At 49.1% G+C, this 16,550-nt stretch overlaps 1 protein-coding gene across 1 annotated transcript; it reads left to right on the top strand.

Annotated features, from left to right (window-relative positions):
* Positions 1 to 4,386: 4,386 nt before the first annotated feature.
* Positions 4,387 to 14,017, top strand: VOLCADRAFT_81342 (uncharacterized protein; the record flags this gene model as incomplete). The annotated part of the gene is made up of 10 exons (XM_002951061.1): positions 4,387 to 4,466; positions 5,357 to 5,465; positions 5,880 to 6,001; positions 7,450 to 7,527; positions 8,355 to 8,463; positions 8,875 to 8,967; positions 11,700 to 11,725; positions 12,157 to 12,234; positions 13,046 to 13,154; positions 13,568 to 14,017. Exons 2-10 carry the CDS (start codon positions 5,463 to 5,465, stop codon positions 14,015 to 14,017), a joined length of 1,068 nt encoding a protein of 355 aa, XP_002951107.1. The 5' UTR covers positions 4,387 to 4,466; positions 5,357 to 5,462.
* Between the last annotated feature and the right edge of the window lie 2,533 nt (positions 14,018 to 16,550).

Raw genomic sequence — 16,550 nt, 5'->3', positions numbered from 1 at the left:
GGCCCAACGCGAGGCTCCATTTAGGAAGTCCTACGCGGCGTGTTTCTTTTTAAACGGCGAGACCAGCGCCAGAGGAGCCATAAGAAGCTGCGCTTATGTGTTCATTAATATCGCTGCTTAATTGTCATTAAGGACTCCCGTGGTGCCTCAGGCAACAACTCCACCTGGTTTCCTTGCTTACTGCCCTTTTCAATAACCAATTATTTTCTTGTATTATTAATGATATTTCGACAGTACGGATGACGTTCCGAGATGCTCAATGCCTTGTGCCGAAAGCCCAACGCCGTGACTGTCGCAGTCCATCCCACTTTAGCGAATTCCTGTTAAAAATGACAAGGTGACATTAACACTGGCATCATGACACTAATGCCATTAAGGAAACTCATACATTCGCCTTCGCCTTCGGTCCCTTGGTTAGGTAAAAGTCAGCGCCTTGACCTTGGAACATTACTATCGGACATAATATTCGTACAGGGGATTAAGATGCTCCACCAGCTCAGCTAGCTCCATCCTACTGCGTAAGATCGTCTTAGCATGCATAGGAACTTTCCTACCCGGGAGAGCGGGACGCCAGCCTGCAGAAACCAACCATTCACTTAAATCTATACACAACATTCTAGACTGTATCGCCAAACTATAAAAGGGATTTTTTTGCGCCGTGAAATTGTGCGCCGTGAATCCGCCATAGCTGCTTTGCCGACAACTTTCATGCCACCTATTCTTCAGAGAAGTTCTACAGCAATATGCGTAAAGAGAAAGGAGGCCCTTTTTCATCTTAATACTTTTCATTTCGCCTAGGATGTCGTGAAGCTTGCATTATTGCTTCCTATGTATCTGTATCTGTGTATATGTATTTTTGTACCTATGTCTGTTCCCATCTCATGGCATGCACCTATGTCGCTCTCGGTACGGCGTCCCTTCGGAAGATATGGGCAACGGAAAGGAAGTTTGTTCTCAGAGCGGCCGGAAGACACTAGCTCCGCCAAGTGTGTTCAAAGTGGGTGTCACTCCAACCACTCGTTTCCTAACGAATCAATGTCGCCTTTAGGTGTTTACCATAAATAATCCTAGTGGCATTGATGGGCCGCATTTTCCATGTCAATCATTCACTGAATGATCGGGGCTTCTTCAATTTCAAAATAATCGTCCGATCATCATGTTTCCCTTACAGCGCGTGCCTTTTCCAAAGGGCCTTATGGGACGATCTCCTCTTTTTTGGTTTTCAATTTCACCCTATATACATAAGTCCTCACACTCATGGCTCCAGGCACTTTATTTATCTCATGTAAACATGGTTTCTAGGTAGGTAAGTGCTTGTCCTCCTTGTTTCCTTCGTAAGACGCAGACCTTGTTGATTACGAGAAGTAGCCGAGTCTAGGAGACGGGACCTTTTCGCCGGTAATTGTTCGTATATAGCTGTTGATTGTTCGGGAAAGAATTTTGTAGCTGCTACTTTGTGCGGTTTGCTCCTGAGTCATAAACACCTTGAAAGCGAGGCGCCCCTCTAATCTTGTAATCCTGTACTTGTCTGTGTGTGTTAATTCCTTTGGGCTTCTTCCTTTCTGTGGCGGTAGTTACGTGAACTGCACAAGCTGCCTGCTGTGTGCGAGAAGCTGTCTAGAGTTGGCGGGACTATACAGTAAATAGGTCTATGCTAAAGGGTAGGTGTCACGAAACCGGCTACACTGCTGCATTGTGTTCTAGCATGTGTTTACATTATATAGCAGCGGCAGCTCAACGGATGGGACCCGGTCAGCTTTCTGCTTGGGTGGGCGGGGTTCTCCGCTGCCTGCTGTTGCCTCGCCTTCCCTGCCTTCCTGTATATCACGCCTTCCGTCATGCGCTGACCGCAGGGCCTACCGTTAATTCGCGCTTTTCTCTTCAGCTTGTACTCTGCTGTATGTGACCTGCTGGTCGAAGTCCAGATGCAGCAGCACCTCCTTCCCGCTTCCCTTTCCACTATATGGATCATGTGCATGCGGAGGTGTGCTCGGCCGTCCTGTATAAGCAGATTGCTGATGCCCTTATTGCTCATGGCGCTGGCAATGTGCCTTTCAACCGGTGTTGTGGCTCAAGGCGCGCCAGCACAAGTTTTCCCTTGGGTTGGGACTGAGCCGCCAGGCATTTCTGGGGCTGTGGCTGAGCCGCCAGTAAACATCCCGCGGGCGCCTTATTATCCTCAAGCGCCGCCAAACGACTGGGAAGGTAGGTTGGCGGGTCTTGGGGATCGTCTCTATCTACATCGTCTACACAGGTATAGGTAATCGTGTGAGTGAGCCACCCGGGCCTGCCCATTTCAATTTGATGGCTCGAGCACGTGTACAGTATGCTTATATGCATATCTGTATTTCTCCTAAAAACGGAAGATCATTGTGCGCGTATCGAACTCCAACGCTGACCTCCAAGGCTCCAAGGCTTGCACGACGCTTATTTCGCGCGTGTGTGTAGTAGCTGTATATAGTACAGCACAGATATTGTCTATAAGTACGCACTAAGACCGGCGCTCCGTTTCAGCGGCTAGCTACAACAGCGTCGACCGTCAGTAAAATCTTTGATCGCCTCTCGGCCAAACCCTCGTATAATAGATAGGGATCGCGATCAAAATTTATCTGACGAACATCAGTGTATACATATGCGGCTGGCGGGTATGTATGCATCACTATGCATCAGCTAACGGTCAGCGGCATGGGCAGCTGCATGTGCCCAGTACGCATGACTGTATGCAGCGCTACATCATTACGTACGTGGCCAGATCAGATAGATGCCATCCGAAGCCGTGTATCTGTACGTCCGGTGAACAAACGCTGAATCATGAGCCTGCAGCCGGCGTGATCACTCCGTCATGTCGAGTCACATGCACATGTCGAGTTGACAAATAGAGGTGGTTTTAGGAAGCAAGAGTCGGTAGAAGGACCGCACGATGGTGCCCATGAGGACGTGGTTATCTGCAAAATGCATGCATCATACGTGCATGTAGTAATGGGTTAAAAGCACGCATGCAGCTTTGTATACCATGTGAGTGTGTGTGTTACAAGGTTGGGTTGTGCGTGACCCCATACCTGTAGAACTACTTATACGAGCTGAAGGCCCAAGGTAATTACCAAAACGCCTAAAAGCCACGAACGGAGAAAAAGAAACACCGCCATCAGCCCAACATCAGCCCAAACTAGCGCCCAACGGGGATAACTGAGTTGTGGTGTATACCATGCCATACGCGCCCTAGCCGTGGGCACCATCCTTGTCATGCGTTTTTACTCCGTCGGCCCGGAGGCCCCAAGGCGAGGCGGGCTGCTGGCTCAGGCATTCCTTCGTGGGCTGCTGCATTCCTCAATCATGGTCGGTATTAGTCACAGATACATCTACGCCGTAACGTATTCCATGGTTGCACTAGACACTTACTTAGCTGATGAGGGGATTCGCATATTGCTGACATTTGAGAGCTAGATTGCACTTGACGACGATGCCCACGCTCGCCAACGCACGCTAACGCAGGTAGTCAGACACATTCGGTTGTCAGGGATGACTGTTGTTTAGACTGCTGACAAACAAATGCATGGCCGCAGTGCCATGTATCCCCTATTCCGCATCCTAACATCCTGACTCGGTGCCTGTATTGATCTGACGCATGTGCATGCAGCGGCGGCATCATTCATCGTGTTGCTTGCACCCTCCCTACGCACACACATGTATATTTGCACCCAGCAGGCCCCATTCCGTCGCAACATCCAGATACTCCTCATGCTCCGACGGAAGGTAAGTCGGTTTAATCTGCCCTTGATGGGCCACAAAGCGTACGGATGCTACATTGCCGTAAGATCTCAGCTACGGTAGGATAGCTGCTTGATACATCCATGGCTGGGAGCCTGCCAGACGCACATCCTGCCTGGGTTGTACTCACTACTGGATGGTGCATGCACATTCAGGTGCAGGGTATTCATGTATTACCTATGTGTGCTATGTGCCCATGCCATACTTGTACCCATGCATGCAGCATGTATTTATGTATCCATGTATGCGCGTTCTTGGTTACTACCATGGAAGGCGTGCATTTTTATTTGTTGAAAGTGTAACGAATTACAGCCCGAGCGTTCTGCGAAGTCCTCTACTACTAATAACGTTCGACACATTTTTTGCTGCTAGGGCTCAGTAGTGTGAATTTTGTCTGCTGGTTTAAGGCACATGCATGTGCCACAGACCTCGGGGCCGTTGCTAAGCTTAGAAGCGTCAGGCTCACACACATGTAGGGTTCCCTGAACACATGCAAGAGTATTTGGTTCGGGATTGGCACACGAGTTTTTCCTTGGATTGCCAGTCTTTTGGCCACCAGAGCGACCTCTACTACCATTACTACCATCGCCGCCTCCTGAGCCGCCGACATCTCTCTACAGTCTCAGACTCGTGGGAGGAAGCAGTCCCAGCGAGGGGCGTGTTGAAATCTTCAATGGAACGCTGTGGGGCACTGTTTGGTAAGTAAGACGGACAAGGGGCAGGGTTTGTTTCGACCTTCCTACTTTCGCCACATATGGGATGTGTTGCACGTGTACGACTTGTTAAGTGGGCTGTCCCAGAGGCTCATGGGATGTGCTCCAAGCGACTGGCGATAGAGGAAGCTGTTAATGAAGTGTCCGTAGTTCCAATGTGGGCCAAAAGAGTATGCATTGTGTGTGATACCACCTTGGTGGAGTTACTCTCTGGAGGGGAAACAGGCCCATATGAGCCAGAGGCCCAATTGGCAGTTGGGCCAACGGGCCCAGCTGGCCCTTGCAAGGGCCAGCTGCAGTCTAGGGCTGTCCAGTATACATCCAACGTACAAGCGCACCAAAGACAGTTGAATAGCTAGTTAGTTGCAGGGGATTCTTTATGCTCCTACAGCCTCCACGTCCAGGCAGACTGAGTGTGTGCGGCGGTGTGAGATGTACGCTGGATCCGCCGCTGGCATAGCTTCCATACTGCCATTAATATTAATGCTGCTTGCAACCCGCTCCTTATCATTCAGAACTTTAGGTTACGCACTTCAAGGATTAGATGAACAGTATGGAGACAAAAAATAGTTCATGGACAGTAGGTCAAACGAAAACATGGAGACAATATTATTCAGGAGATATCCGTAACTTATCTAACTTTGCTTGAACTAGTTCGTGTACCTGGGCAGGGGCAATTGGTCGTTTTTACAACTGCCTGCGTGCAGCAGTATAATAAGCCTGTAGCCAAAGTAGGCCGTATGCCGCGCTTAAGTCCACTTGCACGCGAGTCACGCCTATGGCCGCTAGCGTTGAGGTACATAGGGAAGTGCTTATATCCATAGCATCACGGTACCCCGTCTTTGCACATATTTGGCTTGTTGTTGCTATTGCAGCGATGACGGTTTCGGTGACACGGAGGCTACGGTGGTTTGCCGGGAGCTAGGGTACGTTAGAGGCGTTGCTGTACAGCAATGGGGTGGTGGCACCGGTCCCATCCTCATGGTGAGCATTGTGTGCATTGATTGCTTAGTTTCATCCGCCCAGCAGAATAACGCGACGAAATTAATTCCTGTATGTATCCTGACTTGGCAACGTGCTTGTTTAGGTGAGTGAAGATGCTAGTACAGATATGTAGGTCCCCGGCACCTTAACCTAGCTCCATATATACGTTGATCATGCCTTCACCATGGGCCCCCCATGCACATGTTAGGTGGGTTCTTAACACCCTCGTTGCTATAGGCTAGCCGCACCACCAGCAGGTCTACGTGTGGGAATATGCATACCTCGGGTCACCGGGGTACCTGCTGGGTAGGACAACCCAGGCCACAAGGATTGCGTGAGTTTTGAGGGCACGCACTCCACGAGTTCGTGCTACTTACGTACACTTACCATGCTATCCACCGGTGCTCTTCTCAGGATGACGTTGATTGTGATGACTCTCCACTGCCGAGCCGGCTGTTTCAGTGTGGTTTTAACGGCTGGGCCAACTGCGACCACTCCGAGGTGAGCTTGCCATGGTGCCATGAGTTGCATACATTGTATGCAACATCAAACAACAACGAACCTTAGCTGGAAATCATTTTGGCTCTAGAGATCTACAGGGTGAAGGTCTGGGGATTATTATGACTTGGGTTTGGTTAGCCTTGAGGAAGGAAAGTCTTCTCATCTAACCCTAAGTCGTTCTTAGCCAAGCCAAATTGATAAAATTTGATAACCATTAAAACGTTATTTGACCGTTATTTGACCGTCCTAAGAACGTTGGTATGACCTCCGTTTATCTTAAAACCACACTTTCAAATTCTTTAGCATTCTTTAGGTCCCAGCAGTCTTATGTATTCTCTTTGATTCTTTGGGGTGTTCTTATACGTTCTTAGGGTAACTGATTGATTTTTCGACCAAAGCATACTTAGCTGCTCTTTGGCGGTTTTCAACCATTCCTACCACTGGTTTGCTAAGTATGGCTCTCATTCTTAAGTCTTATGCTCAGGGAATTTTGTCTGTTGCTTACATTCTTAAGCCTTAAAAATATGGGATTTTTAAGAGGTGGTCGTGATGAAAAACACGATCGTCCTCCAGCCACATCACCGATTTCTGCTTCCTCACCTGTACTTAGACTGACAAGTGCACATTTCTCAGGGGGTCGAACCTAAGACTTCAGGCAATAAGTGCTACACGCTATCTGTAATCCTATTCTGAACGAAAAGACGTCACAAATCCATTTAGCTGCCTTAAAACATGATATATGTAGAAAAACGTGTGCCGTACCCTAACATACGTGCGTGTACGACAGACACCTCAACACCTCTTCCAACTCAGCTATCAGCCCTGGCCCCTGTAATTAGATCGATTTAGGAGTTACAGGGTGTTTCCACTTGTCCGAACACTAACTTTTCAACATTTAATTTAATGTGGGCTTAATGAAGTCGCACACTGTCCGCATCACTGTAGCACGTCATCAGCAGGAATATGCAGTACACGCCGGTGACTGCCGACATACTTGCTCCATTATGAACCCTGCCATGCATGCAGGACGTTGGTGTTCGATGCTATGGTATGTGGGTTGCGTGCGTGTGGGGTTCATCATCCTTAGGAGGGCTGCTGCTGGCTTCTGACCGCTGTTCCTGCAATACGATGTACGCATAGCAGCTGTTATTTGAACACTGATATGGTGACAAATGTCATACATGAATGTGGATCCATGTATGGACGTACTATGATGTGCATGTACTTCGATACGTTTATGTATCAATGCATGTATATATGTGTGTACATATGTCTTCTCCTAATTTACAATCCAAGAGGTAGTAATGAGCGTTCCCCTTGTTGCGATGAAGCAAGCTTTCCATAACATACTAGAGCATTTGGTGAAGATAGCATGCACGGACTGATCAATATGTGGTTGTGCAGAAGAAGATCTGTCTCCACCTCCAGAATCACCACCCCTGCTGCCGCCAACGCCTCCTGAGCCGCCGACATCTCTCTACAGTCTCAGACTCGTGGGCGGAAGCAGTCCCAGCGAGGGCCGTGTTGAAATCTTCTATGGATCTAGTTGGGGCAGTGTCTGGTAAGTAAGACGGACAAGGGGCCCGGTTTGTTTCGACCTTCCTACTTTCGCCACATATGGGATGTGTTGCACGTGTACGACTTGTTAAGTGGGCTGTCCCAGAGGCTCATGGGATGTGCTCCAAGCGACTGGCGATAGAGGAAGCTGTTAATGAAGTGTCCGTAGTTCCAATGTGGGCCATACGTGCATGCATCCAACATACAAGCACTCAAGCGACAGTTGGCTAGTTCGTTGCAGTGGACACGATTTGCTCCGTCATCCGCCATGCCAGGCAGTTTGGAAGTGCATGTGAAGTAGCTGCTGGCGCCGAAAAGGCCTCTCAAGACGCGCTTTGATATGATCTTGGAATGTGGATAACATGTTTGTATAAACGTGATGGCGTGTGTGTGTGTGTGTGTGTGTGTTCTGGTGACCAGTAGTGACTCCCAACCCTTTCATTAGCCCCCTCATAACAAATGGTTCTGGAGTACCCTTAACCGATGGCGTGTGACGTATTGTACGACAACTACGTGCTATGTTTGCGTAGTCCGCTGGCAACACTCTTATCGTGCAGTGCTGCTTGGAACCGGCTTCCGTGCCATGCACGACATTGCCTTCCACAACAAACCATGGACTAGTCAAACGAAAAAACGGAGACAAATCATCCACGAGATATCGGTAACCTGCCTAACTTTGCATGCATTAGTTCGTCTTCCTGGGCGGGGGCAATTGGCCGTTTTAGAGCTGCCTGCTGGACGGTTTGCGCAAACACTTCGTCTTTGCACATGTTCGGCGCCGATATCGATCTGGCATGCACGCATATATTTGGCTTGTTGTTGCTATTGCAGCGATGATGGTTTCGGTGACACGGAGGCTACGGTGGTTTGCCGGGAGCTAGGCTACGATACAGGCATTGCCGTACAAACATGGGGTGGTGGCACCGGTCCCATCCTCATGGTGAGCATCATGCGCATTAATTGCTTTCAGCCGGCCAGCAGGATAATGCGACGAAATTAATTCCTGTATGTATCCTGACTTGGCAACGTGCTTGTTTAGATGAGTAAAGATGCTAGTACAGATATGTAGGTCCCCGGCACCTTAACCCAGCTCCATATACGTTGATCATGCCTTCACCATGGCCCCCCCCCATGCACATGTTAGGTGGGTTCTTAACACTCTCGTGGTCTATAGGCTAGCCGCACCACCAGCAGGTCTACGTGTGGGAATATGTATACCTCGGGTTACCGGGGTACCTGCTGGGTAGGACAACCCAGGCCACAAGGATTGCGTGAGTTTTGAGGGCACGCACTCCACGAGTTCGCGCCACATACATACACTTACCATGCTATCCACCGGTGCTCTCCTCAGGATAACGTTTTTTGTTATGGCTCTCCACCGCCGAGCCGGCTGTATCAGTGTCGTTTCAACGGCTGGGGCATGCATGACTGTAGCCATTCTGAGGTAAGCATGTTTGGATGCAATACCGATCCTTAGCTACCTACGACAAACATGTAAAGTAAGGAACCGATATCCTTGACGACCGACGGTGCATGGTCCTATGGTCCCTTATCCATGGGCTTGTCCATTAATGGTCGGAAATAAGGCGTCCCTGGTTGTTCGAACCGAATATTCTTTGTACTCACGAGAATTGTTGAAACATTTTGCCCACCGTATATTTGGGAACTCTGCCTGCGAGGTTTATCGATGTGCTCTTTGTAGTTCATTTGAACTTTTTAAATGGATAGTTTTACCCTCTCCACAGTGTCGTGTGGTTCACTGCAGTATTATGTTGCAGCGGGCGACTACCGTACTGCTACGAATGTTTCGCGCCACACCTTTCGCGGGTACCCCAAAAATATAGCTGGAATTTTTCGTTTTGTTACACCAATTCGCGAGGGCTGTCAGTTTTTATGGCACACATTTGTTTACATGAACACACATTTCGCGGGGCTCCAGGGAAGCCACAACAGGGCTTCATGGTCAACGCATTGTCACGTAGCGTGCCAGGATGTCCGGCAAACAACAGTTACAATAAAAGGAAGCTATAACTATATGAAAAATTCAGTTCTGGCGTGTAAAAACTCAGTTCTGGCTGTTCTACACCATGTACACGGCGTACAACACATTCGTGCCACACATTTTCGCGACAAGTGAATAATGTTCCCCATAGAGCTTTTTCCACTGTGACACACTTCGTGGCCCAAAACGAAAGGTGTGGCGCGAAACATTCGTAGCAGTACGGTACACTGCGGGTACATTTCTGTGCGTGAAGGGCTGTTTGTATAGCATAGCCCGGCCCTAGGCATCTCTAAAAATGTAGCCGACCTTCGAAAGGTCCTCGGCACACGTTGTACGGCACCAGCCAGGTAGTATCAAACAACTGTAGCCGCAAGTAGCAGAGAGTAGCACTGTTACGAGTCCAGTGATTTTTTTTCATTTAGGGCGGGTCTCAATTTATTCCAACCCAAGTAACAAAGTTGCTAGGGTCGTCGTAATATATCTTAAGTGTGGGGCGCTGGGGGGGGCTACGCCCCTCCAGAACCCCCCCAATAAGTTACAACTCCCCTAGTAGACCAAGAGGCACGCACTGAGTTGGCGCGTTTTCGTTCATGTGCGCACTCTTCATGCACATGCATAGATAGTTCTGGCACTGTTGTGCGAGCAATTAGTAAAATCGACCAAGCAAAGGCCCAAAGCAAGCAACCGCGTAGCAAATCACAGGCCGTCACCCGCCACTGCAAACCACAGCACACTAGGACTCTACCGGTTCATCATGTACCGGCCCCTGCTGCTGCTGTCCAGCCACTTCCTCGTCGCCGCTGGCAGCAACACCATTGCCGATGCATTACCGACAACAGCACCGCCGTCCCAAACGCCTTTATCAGGAAAAATTTCAGGCATATCTTGCTGTTTTGGTGTTTGTTCGACGTTTGAGTCGTTGCCTTTTGCGTGTTTGGCTATGTGAGGACCGGTCACACATTCTGCTATGCCGCGTTGACTCACGGGCTTGACCTTCTTACGGCCCCTCATACCTATTCTATGATTGAAAATACTAAGTTCTGCACACTACGGAGCAATCTGGCGGCAATGGACGTTTTTGGCTGGAGGAATGAAAATGTACGGATCGGCCTCAATTCATTCCTTTTTCCAAAGGCCAAAATGGCCTGTTTATTCCTTTTAAGGAATATATTACTTAAAATAAAGAACTGTACGAGTCCCGACGAGCATTGTGCCACGGCGGCACATAGCATGGGCATATGTTGCAGGATCCGGATGCGCGTCATCATCATACAAGACATTTGGAAGGTAGTCCAGATAGGTGGAACTCTAACCACCGCAGGTCCAATAAGCAATAACACTTATTGATTTGATCTGAATGATGGGGAAGAGATGGCATGCACCGGATAGATTGCCTATAGACATCCCTCAATTTCACAGACGTACAAGTTGTACAGCATAGCTTCCTGATAGGTTAGGTGAGCAAGGTTTCAACCGGCAACGGGAACTAGTGGGCTGACCTGCAGGTGGCACGGGCAGAAGCCCACACGTTGCTGTATGTGGTGTCGGAGTGCTGATGAGTGAACTCGCGCAATTTACGCACGAGCATGCGACAGGCCATGTTACCGAGGACAATATTCGGCAATCAACTCGCGCGTGAAGCTGAAGAGCCTATAGGTAGCTACGTAGCTACCGTAGGCTGCCGTAGGTATACATTCGCTTCCGCCAAGCACACGGAAAGCCTTGGCTTTACTTTGCCTCACGTCGGCAAAATTTATTTATATCTTGTAAAGTTAGAAGAGGGCGTCGTCTACAGGCGATTGAAAATTTTAATAGGTAGGGACGGTCCCTACCTACTATACGAACGCGTCGCTAGATAATTTTTACTGACGCCCCTAAGCGCACGAACATCTTTAGGTATGTCATAGACAGGATGATGAAACGATAATGTATGATGTATATGCAATGCATAACATAAACAACAAGTGCACTGGTACTTCGTAGGGGTATAAAGCCGGGATACAAAAGCACTACTAAAATATCATTTATTTAGCTCATCGTTCTCCTAGCAGCAAGCTACCTAATGAAGTCGCACACTGTCCGCATCACTGTAGCACGTCATCAGCAGGAATATGCAGTACACGCCGGTGACTGCCGATATACTTGCTCCATTATGAACCCTGCCATGCATGCAGGACGTTGGTGTTCGATGCTATGGTATGTGGGTTGCGTGCGTGTTGGGTTCATCACCCTTAGGAGGGCTGCTGCTGGCTTCTGACCGCTGTTCCTGCAATACGATGTACGGACAGCAGCATTTATTTGAACACTGATATGGTGACAAATGTCATACATGAATGTGGATCCATGTATGGACGTACTATGATGTGCATGTACTTCGATACGTTTATGTATCAATGCATGTATATATGTGTGTACATATGTCTTCACCTAATTTACAATCCAAGAGGTAGTAATGAGCGTTCCCCTTGTTGCGATGAAGCAAGCTTTCCATAACATACTAGAGTATTAGGTGAAGGTAGCATGCACGGACTGATCAATATGTGGTTGTGCAGGAACGAGGTCGCCAGATCCGCCGTCACAGCCGCCACTACCATCACCACCGCCTCCTGAGCCGCCGACATCTCTCTACAGTCTCAGACTCGTGGGCGGAAGCAGTCCCAGCGAGGGCCGTGTTGAAATCTTCGATGGAACGCTGTGGGGCACTGTCTGGTAAGTAAGACGGACAAGGGGCCCGGTTTGTTTCGACCTTCCTACTTTCGCCACATATGGGATGTGTTGCACGTGTACGACTTGTTAAGTGGGCTGTCCCAGAGGCTCATGGGATGTGCTCCAAGCGACTGGCGATAGAGGAAGCTGTTAATGAAGTGTCCGTAGTTCCAATGTGGGCCATACGTGCATGCATCCAACATACAAGCACTCAAGCGACAGTTGGCTAGTTCGTTGCAGTGGACACGATTTGCTCCGTCATCCGCCATGCCAGGCAGTTTGGAAGTGCATGTGAAGTAGCTGCTGGCGCCGAAAAGGCCTCTCAAGACGCGCTTTGATATGGTCTTGGAATGTGGATAACATGTTTGTATAAACGTGATGGTGTGTGTGTGTGTGTGTTCTGGTGACAGTAGTGACTCCCAACCCTTTCATTAGCCCCCTCATAACAAATGGTCCTGGATTAAACTTTACCGATGACGTATTGTACGACAACTACGTGCTATGTTTGCGTAGTCCGCTGGCAACACTCTTATCGTGCAGTGCTGTTTGGAACCGGCTTCCGTGCCATGAACGACATTGCCTTCCACAACAAACCATGGACTAGTCAAACGAAAAAACGGAGACAAATCATCCACGAGATATCGGTAACCTGCCTAACTTTGCATGCATTAGTTCGTCTTCCTGGGCGGGGGCAATTGGTCGTTTTACAGCTGCCTGCTGACCGGTTTGCGCAGACACTTCATCGTTGCACATGTTCGGCGCCAATATCGATCTGGCATGCACGCATAGATTTGGCTTGTTGTTGCTATTGCAGCGATGACTACTTCCATCACACGGAGGCTACGGTGGTTTGCCGGGAGCTAGGGTACGATACAGGCATTGCCGTACAAACATGGGGTGGTGGCAGCGGTCCCATCCTCATGGTGAGCATTGTGTGCATTGATTGCTTAGTTTCGGCCGGCCAGCAGAATAACGCGACGAAATTAATTCCTGTATGTATCCTGACTTGGCAACATGCTTGTCTAGATGAGTAAAGATGCTAGTACAGATATGTAGGTCCCCGGCACCTTAACCTAGCTCCATGTATACGTTGATCACGTCTTCGCCATGCCCCCCATGCACATGTTAGGTGGGTTCTTAACACCCTCGTTGTCTATAGGCTAGCCGCACCACCAGCAGGTCTACGTGCGGGAATATGCATACATCGGGTTGCAGGCGTACCTGCTAGGTAGAGCAACCCAGGCCACAAGGAGTGCGTGAGTTTTGAGGGCACGCACTCCACGAGTTCGCGCCACATACATACACTTACCATGCTATCCACCGGTGCCTTTTGTAGGATAACGTTGATTGTGATGACTCTCCACTGCCGAGCCGGCTGTTTCAGTGCAGCTTCAGCGGCTGGGGCATGCATGACTGTAGCCATGCTGAGGTGAGCATGTATGGATGCAATATGTATGATCCTACAGCTACCCACGACGAACCTTGTCCCACTCAAACAAATGTGCCTGTTTCTTATTTGGATAGACGTCTTTGCCCAGTTGCGTGTGATGGCATAGCGACCGAAACGAGAAATAGATGCTATGTTGACGTTATCCTCAGTTTGCACGCTGAGGTTTATGGCGGCAGAACCGATACGCTTGACGACGGGCGGTCCATAATCTATGGTCTGGTCCACTTATGGGCGAAAGGCGTCCCTGGTTGTTCAAACCGAATATTCTTTGTACTCAGTAGAAGTTTTTCGCCCACCTTGTATTTGGCAACTCTGTTTTCGGTGTGCTCTTTGTAGTTGCTCCTTTTTGAATGGATAGTTTTACCCTCTCCACATTGTCGTGTGTTTCACTACAGTATTTTGTTGCAGCGGGCGAGTACACTGCGGGTACATTTCTGTGCGTGAAGGGCTGTTTGTACAGCACAGCCCTAGCTGGGCATCTCTAAACAATGTAGCCGACCTTCGAAAGGTCCTCGGCACAAGTTGTACGGCACCAGCCAGGTAGTATCAAACAGCTGCAGCCGCAAGTAGCAGAGAGCAGCGCTTTTACGAGCACTCGTACTAGTCCCGACGAGCAATTTGCCATGGCGGCACATAGCATGGACATATATATGTCAGCAGGCACTTCTGGTAATGCGCGACCATTGCCCCAGGAGATCCCGGGATCGAGACCTGTCCGGGCATAAGTCCTTCCAATGGTGTAAGGTATTGGGCCCCTAGTTGATGGATGGTGGTGACCTGGGATAAAGTTAACCTGCGAGCCGACCAGGAATGGAGTTGGGCCGCTGTCGACCCGGCAGATTCCGTTGGATGCTGGTGGTGGGTGCGGAACCTGAGCGATCCACTGAGAAGGCCCCTGTGACGCTTGACTAGGGTGACTGGATGAGGGTGCCCCGGAATAATAGGGAAGGCAAGGTTTCGCAGGGTAGCTGCCACGGGTGAAGATATACTCCCCCGCTTCACACATTATATATGCTGCAGGATACTCAGCAAGCAGCATGAAAGGCATCTGCAAGGTAATAACCCAGATGGGTGCCAACTCGTGCCCCAGCAGGTCCGAGCATACATTATTCACACTACTCAAAATATGACCCGAACAGGAAGGAAAAGACATACATGCAGCATATAGTTAGGAAGAAAGGTTATGATGGGTGGGGGCGGGGAGCGAGCCATGTCCAGCTCGACCAGGCGCCAAGTGCGGAATACCCACTGCCAGTAGTCAAAACAATCCAAGCTTCATTACTGTACTGGTATACTGTACTGGTGCTGGTACTGTATTTTGTATGTCCTGGTATACAAAGGGGGGACAAAAGTAATAATAAATGTAGTCCATGAGACCCCTTTTTGCGATTTGTGTCAGACAAATGCAAGTTGTTATGTTCACAGGCCTGTGAACGCTCCTAGGAGCGGCCACCGATACCGGGAGCGGCCATCGATGGACGATTAGCTATCAACTATTCTTGTTTCTTTTTTGGGGGTTCTTTTAATTCAGGGACTTTTGGGGCTCAGGCCTCATTTAGTAATGGTTGTGGGTTCCGAGCATTCCCTTTGGATGCACTTCTGGCTGTCTAGATGACTTGCGCTGCCGCATCTGGGTGGAAGTCTTGTTTGTCATGTTCGTCTCAGGTGCAGTAATGTACGGCCAGCTGGCCAGCTGGCTCTAGTCTTCGTGAGTCTGGAGACCACTGTAACAACACACACACACACACACACACACACACTTACTTACATCTTATAGCCCACTAGAGTCATTAAAGTGTCCACATGGCGACAGCACATGAGTTATGGAAAAGGCACGATCCAACACGCTTGTATTCGCTTCTCCTTACTGCTTGCACGCAGGACGTTGGTGTTCGATGCTACGGTATGTGAGTTGTGCATGCGCATGGCCACCCCAATACGTGCTCACCAATTAATGTTTGGACCAGCTCATCGCTGGTATATACCTGCCATGTACGCCGTATTTCCGCAGTCTAATAGATTGGCGCCGCGTGGTCTATCTTCTTTACATGCACTGCACCGTGGGCGGCTCACATATGAATAGACACATGCATGAGTCGTGCATATGTACACTGTAGTGTACACATACAGCATATGAGTATATGCATATCATTATCTAGATATTATGATCCCCGGGATAATGTCATTTCCCCATGTTTGGATAAAGAAACTCCCCCATAACATTCAAGAGTATCCAGCAGCTAAGGTAGCATGCATGGACTGATCAATGTGTCGTTTTGCAGAAACGCCAGATCCACCGCCACCACCACCACCATCGCCGCCACTATTACCGCTGCCGCCACCACCGCCTCCTGAGCCGCCCGCATCTCTCTACAGTCTCAGACTCGTGGGCGGAAGCAGTCCGAGCGAGGGCCGTGTTGAAATCTTCTATGGATCTAGTTGGGGCACTGTCTGGTAAGTAAGGAGACGGGGCGGATTTTGGATTTTCCCTCGTCATTCAGGGTATGATGCATCATAGAGCTTGTGTATGGCCTGACACATACGCACACGGTCTACATATCCATTTATCAATGCACAGATAATTATCTGTGCATCTGCAATTCATACATACGACCCCGGGCGAGATACCTGTACCTTCGACGGAATAATGTCTACAGACGACCTATTGTACATTTACCATGGCATGATCTATAGCTATAGACCAAGAAGCGTTTTACAGATAGATGCCTGCTGCTGACGTTATCCCCTACCTGTTGTCTTACATTAGCAACTCATGGGAGCTTGCTTAAACAAGTAGCAAACAACGAATGAAAGCAGATACGTGTCGTGTACACGTGCATGTGTAAGAAGTTAGTTATTGGTACGCTTA

The sequence above is a fragment of the Volvox carteri genome (assembly GCF_000143455.1).
Source record: "Volvox carteri f. nagariensis unplaced genomic scaffold VOLCAscaffold_21, whole genome shotgun sequence".
Taxonomy (NCBI): domain Eukaryota; kingdom Viridiplantae; phylum Chlorophyta; class Chlorophyceae; order Chlamydomonadales; family Volvocaceae; genus Volvox; species Volvox carteri.
This window is presented reverse-complemented; position numbering and strand designations above follow the sequence as displayed.